Here is a 6,661-nt window from a genome sequence, read left to right on the forward strand (position 1 = left end):
AAAACAAAAGCTTATTATTGATAAAGTTTTTATTCAATGGCCTATGAGCCCGATCCAGCAGCTTTTAGAGCAAATGACTTGCAGATATGTGGTTTTATAAGAACACAAAGCACACAGTTTATTCATGAACAACTCTGTTATATTAAGTTTGTCCACTGCAACTGAAGTGACCAGAGGGGGTTATTTCAGGATCTTCAGTGAGCATCTGACCGAACAACCTCAATTCTGCAGATCCTAGCAAAATGGAATCCAATTCCACACGGCCCATTTCTACAGGCTAATTATGCACAGATGCATAAATTAATGCGTGTCAGTGACCGGGTCAGCCCTCTTCCTCGTTTGCCAAATCTTTCAGAGGCTCCACAGAGTTGTAATGCTCTCCAAGTCCATACGCATGCCGCATATAACTGAAATAGAACAAAGCAGAGGAAATTATATGTACAATATTATTATTATTATCATTATTATTGTTATTTAACTACATAAAAGTTCAGTTATTTACATGAGTGTGATTTTTGGCTTGTCGTATTCTTCACCAATAGTAATACACGGGGAATCTGCCTGGATGACCTCTATGGGTAGCTGGAGGACCTGGGAAAGGGCTTTCAACTAAAAGTATGAAGAAAAGAAATCAGAGAAATAGTCTATTGTAATATGCAACACTTTAATGTTTGTTGTTTGGATGAATCTAAATGATAAATCTTACCTCTAACTGTCCGCCCCATGCAGCGGTGTCTGCAACATCACTGCAGTATTTCTCAAACTCCTCTAAAATTGAAATGAACCCACAGTCACCAACAGAAAATATTTCTCTCGTTCAACAAAAAAGCATTTTGATTTGTGTCCTTCTATATCATTATTATTATTATTATAGTATTCAGCTTAAAGTGCCATTTAAAGGCTAAAGTAGGTTAATTAGGTTAAATAGGCAAGTAGTTATGGTACAAGTCATTGTTCTGTAGAGAATCGAAAAAATATTGCTCAACCCTTTTCGGTACACTCCTTGAACAGAATTATTTTTGGCCCACATCTTGTATTGAGTATGTTGACACAACTCTGATAAATAGTGAGCAATTAAATAAGCAATTAATGTAATAATGATAACCTATGGATAAAAGGTCAACTAGGTGGTTATGATGCCTGTTAAAGTAGCTAATAATATTGACCTTAAAATAAAAATAAAAAAAATGTATTCTAACCGAAATAAAAGAAATAAGACTTTCTCCAGAACAAAAATTATTATAAGAAATACTGTGGAAAAAAAATCCTTGCTCTGTTAAACATCATATGGCAAATCATTAAAAAAAAAAAAAAAAAAAAAAAAAAAAAAAAATATATATATATATATATATATATATATATATATATATATATATATATATATATATATATATATATATATATATATATTTATTTTTAGGAAATGCATTTGTTTGGCAAAAATAATATTAAATCAAACAGATCTTTTTCAGATTGTTATAATTGTTCAATTATTTTACATATTAGAATGATTTCTAAAAAAAAAAGCTTAATACTAGGATTAGGCATTGGTTGGTAAAAGATTCTGACAGTATAATAACCTTGGATAAAAATATGACGGTTATATGGTATTGTTATTACTGCTCAAAAATATGTTCTTTTAAATTGTCTAAGTAAAAAGCAAAAACTTTTTCCCCTTTTGAACACAATATATTTTTTTTTGAGAAACCTAAAAAATATTTTGGAACAGTAAACATGTCAAGCTAAATAATTCAAAATATCATTGACTTCATTAGTTTCAAAAACACGGATTTCTTTACAATTTAAAACAACATCTTAAGGTATCTTTTCTGCTGGAGATAGCTGTCCTAAAAACACACAAAAAAATTCTTTTAAAATACTTACACCGTAGAATACCTTGAAAACGGTTATCATCCCATGGCTAACTAGGATAATGAATCACTTTTGAAAATATGTACAACAGAAAACAGTTGTTTCAATTTGTAATGACATATATTATTTCTGAATTTTACTTTTACTATTATGCTGCTACTATACAAAACGTCCAATATTGGCGTCCACGTTAAATTAAATAGTACAAACACGACTCATAGACTCATTATAGACCATTTTGAGAAATGTAAACAATAACACTTTACAATAAGGTTGTATTAGTTAATGCATACTAACATGAAAAAACTGTAAACAACACATTTTTTATAGTATTTACTCATGTTAGTTAGTTAAGCAAAATACAGTGGTTCATTGTTAGTTCATGTTATCTCACAATGTATTATCTAATGTTAACAAGAATGAACTTGGATGTTCCAGGAGGGCCGCAGCTCTGCACAGTTTAGTTCCATTCCTGCTTCAACACTCACTTGAAGGCTTCAAACAAGCCTGAAGGACTCAATTTGTTTAACCAGGTGCGTTTCATTAGGGTTGGAACTAAACTGCGCAGAGCTGCGGCTCTCCAGAAACTGGCTATGAAACCTGTTGTTTATGGGCTACACTGAGTAATAAAGTCTTTAATAAAATCAAAAGATTCTGAATATGCCTGTAATCTCTTCTGTGAATCATTGTAAAATGTATGACGTGAGCCACCTTTCCAATGCAAACAACAAACGACAGACAGGAATTCATTCATTTCAAATGCAGAGTAGTCTGAGAGCTGGGCTGAGTGCTGATCATGTCTGAATATGGACAATTCGGATCCGATTTAAGCTGCGGATCGGTTAAAATATTTGAACTTCTGGCACTAGACTGTATGCGACCAGATGTGATGTAATCCAATGTTGTCCAATCAGGTCTGTGTGCATCAGATGAGAATTATTAGTCATTTTTTGTTACTTCTTAACTATAAAAGTCTATATTAAATAACACATTTCTATTCATAAATAAGTATTAAAAAATTTTGTATATTTTTAATTGCCATCTCCACATTCCCTTCAAAATATTTAGTGGGCTATGAACTACTAGTATTCAATCATTCCTTCATTCAACCATGGTGAATGCACTTGCATTTGCACTCTTTTATTTAGGACACTGCAAGAATAAGCTTCTCTTCGATAGTGCACGACAAAACTGAAAATTCTGTGCGACTGACCTAATTCGACAGTCGTCGTATGCAGTGGAAAAGTGGCTTTATGTCGTTGCACTCACCTGCAGTGTACATATCTACTGTATTAGGGTTTGTAAGAAAGGGCATGAAGTCATCTGCATGGCTCCTCATGTACTGAGCAGTTTGATCCCGAAGCTCTTTCAGACCGAGCGCGAGTCCTCTCTCCGTCAGCTGATGCTCCACAGCGCGGTACATACAGTGGCCATCAGAAGAGATCTCCTTAATCTGCAGATGTCTCTCCACCAGCTTCTCACGCAGCTTTAGACCCTCCTGATGACGAGAGCCGCTGAGATTCTCCACCTCTGCCTCCGCAATCCGCATCTCTCGCTCCTTCTCAAGAGCAGCCTTCTTGTCCTGAACAACAACAACATTTAACAACCTACAACAAACTAAAAATCTAATTTCTCTCACTATTTACTCTGCCTCAGGTGATTCCAAACATTTATGAGTTTCTTTATTCAGTTGAACATGAAAGAAGATGTTTAAAAGAAAGCTTAAAAACTGTAAACACTGACTGACATGGTAGGAAAAACAAACACTATGGAAGACAATGGTTACAAGTTTTTAGCATTCCTTAAAATATCTTCCTTAGTGTTCAACAGAAGAAAGAAACATATAGATATAAAGTTAGTATAACTGATGACAAATACAATTCTTTTTTTGTGAACTATCCCTTTAAGTATCTAAAATGAAAATGAACTCACCCGCCTCTTCTGGGCTTTGGATGTCCGACTTTGCTTGCTTGGATCAGATTGTTCCTCATGATTTGCCACACTAATAGAATCCAATGCATCTGAAACCTCTTCCACCTTGGAACAATGTAAGTATGTATGCCATTTATCTTGTTGGCTGCAACGTTTCTATCCAGTTTTTTATGTCTAATAACATTTGTTTTTTTATTTTGACTTACTGAAGAAGTGTTCTGAAGTTTGAGCTCATTTTCATGTTTTTGAGAGAGTTCGGCTTCTAGTTTGGCGATGTCTTCTGTCAGCTGTTTCCTCCTCTTCTTGTCATTTTTGGGAACTGCGTTTTTCATGCTTTGTATTTTTGCTATGGTACAAAAAAATAAAAATACAGAAGAGGATTTGTGCCAAGCAATAATAAAACAACCCTTCTATGCTCTGTCTTGGGTCCTACGCTGTTTCAGCCTCGTTGTAAACTCAGAACTATGGGAGGTAGGACATTCTCTTACCGTGCACCCAAACTTTGGAATGCTCTTCCCACAAACATTAGGAATGCTGGTTCCTTGGACTGTTTTAAGCAGCTACTTAAATTTCATCTTTTTAGGACTGTTTTTAACTTCTGATGTCTTTTTTTTATTCATGCTGTGTTTTTACAGCATTCTTTATTGTTTTATTGTGCTTTGTTTTTTTAATGTTTTGTAAGAACTTTGGGTCTTATAAAAGCGCAATATAAATCTATTTTTATTATTATTATTATTATTATTATTATTAGAAATAATAATGGTAGTATTTTAGGGCTGGACGCTTTGGCCTGAAATCAAAATCTCGATTAATTGATATTTTAAATTGCTTATGATTAATGAAGGATTATTTTATTTATTTATTTATTTATTTATTTATTTAATTTTTTTTTTGCCATCATAGTTCAGACAAGTATTGTACAATAAATTTGCAGTATTATGATTGAGTAAACACACAATATATACTATCTTTGATTATTTATTAAACATCAATGCTGAACAACTGAAATTAAACAAACATTGCCTAAAACGCAGCTCTCTGCGCCTAATCGACGAATCACAAAGCTTGTGCTGCATGTCGTTGTAACGTGTAGTACATTTTTTTGAGAGGTGTGCGGGTATGTGAAGGTTGCATGCATTTGGCAAAGGTATAATATCAGAATGATATAATAAGTATAAATCATAATTCGGTATGGGACGATAACCGTTTTCAAGGTATACCGCGTTTTGGAAAAGTCAAGTTTTTAAAACCCTTCAAAATTTTCTGCATTACCGTTCTTTTTTTTATAAGACAGCAGTATCTTCAGCAGAAAAAACATTCTGTTTTAAATTGTAAAAAAAAAAATCTGTTTTTGAAACAAATAAAAACATTAGAAGTCAATTATTTATTTAGCCATGTTTACTGTTCAAAAATATTTAAAATGTTTCTCAAAACAAAATATAATGTGCTTAAAAGGGAAACAAGTTTTATATATATATATATATATATATATATATATATATATATATATATATATATATATATATATATATATATATATATATATATATATCCCCAGTCTAACGGAAATAAAACAAAATACACTTTTTAGTGATTCTTTTGTTAAACTTTGTCCATGTGTGTCCTTAGATTTCAAATACAATACATATTTTTAAAGACTGTTTTATTAAATAGATTTTTTTCCTTCTGAGCCATAAATTTCCAGTAGCACTTGTAAACAATAAAACACACATTCTATTACTACAGTTTCTATTGTCATAAATAATTTGCCTTGCCTAGTAATTTTATAAAACATTTTTTTTAACTAAAACATGATTTTTTGACTGTTAGCATATTTTCTGAATTATGCAATGACAAAGACAAAAATAATTGTAAACTTTTTTACCCGAGTTCATATATGAGCGCATATTTAATTAAATAAGTCTCCATTAGCATATTTAAACATTTTATAAAACTTGTAAAAGAGAATATCATTGCAAATCCTAATGTGATCAATCAACAGGGGAATTATTAGCCTATTCGCCTGCAGTGCTTAACGCTTATTAAATCCTCTGCAGGGAAATCTCTGTCTAATAAATATTTAATTCTACATATAAAAGTGACTTATAAAAACTCTTACCTTGCAGGTCTTTCTTTTCCTTGCGATGCTGTTTGGCTAACTGCTCCTCTGCTGTCTCCACTTCCTCCATGACTAAATGTGATATATATTCTGAACAACAGCGCAAATAAAGCTAAACGCCAAATACACCATTCACTGATATTTTAACTTATCGCTCAACAAGATTTACAATAGCTTTAGCACGTAATAATCAGTTCAGATCATAATAATCAGTCATGATAAACATACGCATGGATTCAATGGGAGCACAGACATCCGGGAATAAGACATTTCAAAATAGAGGTCTAGAAACCGGGGTAGTTTTCTCTTTGATACTTTGACATAAAGCAATATCTAGTCATTTACAAAATACTAATATAAAATAAAATTGTATTTATACAGTGTCTTAAAAACTATCTTGCTTGATTTATTTAAAGCAAATTATAAACAAGTGTAATTATTTTGAAATAATTTTCAAGCGTCAAGAGGGTAGCCATCACCATTTTTTATGAGCATATTTAGCGCGACTTCTTTCATATATTATCTTTTTGTAAGTAGATCGTTGTGGATTGCAGTTATTAAGTAATGGTGTATTTTTTTTTAGTTTGACAGTTTGGTCATACTGAACTAAAAAACGAGCAGTATTTCCACTTTCTGTTCGTTTCCACAGCGAGATCTGGCAACACTGCCAGACTCAGCTAATCGAAAATGTACAGCGCTTACGATTTATCGACACACTTGTACTTATAATGTCTGACG

General features: G+C 32.3%; 1 protein-coding gene across 4 annotated transcripts; it reads right to left on the reverse strand.

Moving 5' to 3' along the window:
* Window positions 1-14: 14 nt before the first annotated feature.
* Window positions 15-6,186, reverse strand: otud6b (OTU deubiquitinase 6B). Of its 4 annotated transcripts, NM_200225.1 has the most exon segments (7): window positions 15-407; window positions 503-609; window positions 707-768; window positions 3,142-3,454; window positions 3,805-3,909; window positions 4,011-4,150; window positions 5,924-6,161. In NM_200225.1, coding segments are annotated over 7 exon segments (882 nt in total). In that variant the 5' UTR covers window positions 5,994-6,161; the 3' UTR covers window positions 15-322.
* Between the last annotated feature and the right edge of the window lie 475 nt (window positions 6,187-6,661).

The sequence above is a fragment of the Danio rerio genome, chromosome 19 (assembly GCF_052040795.2).
Source record: "Danio rerio strain M-AB ecotype USA chromosome 19, GRCz13ab, whole genome shotgun sequence".
NCBI classification, from domain to species: domain Eukaryota; kingdom Metazoa; phylum Chordata; class Actinopteri; order Cypriniformes; family Danionidae; genus Danio; species Danio rerio.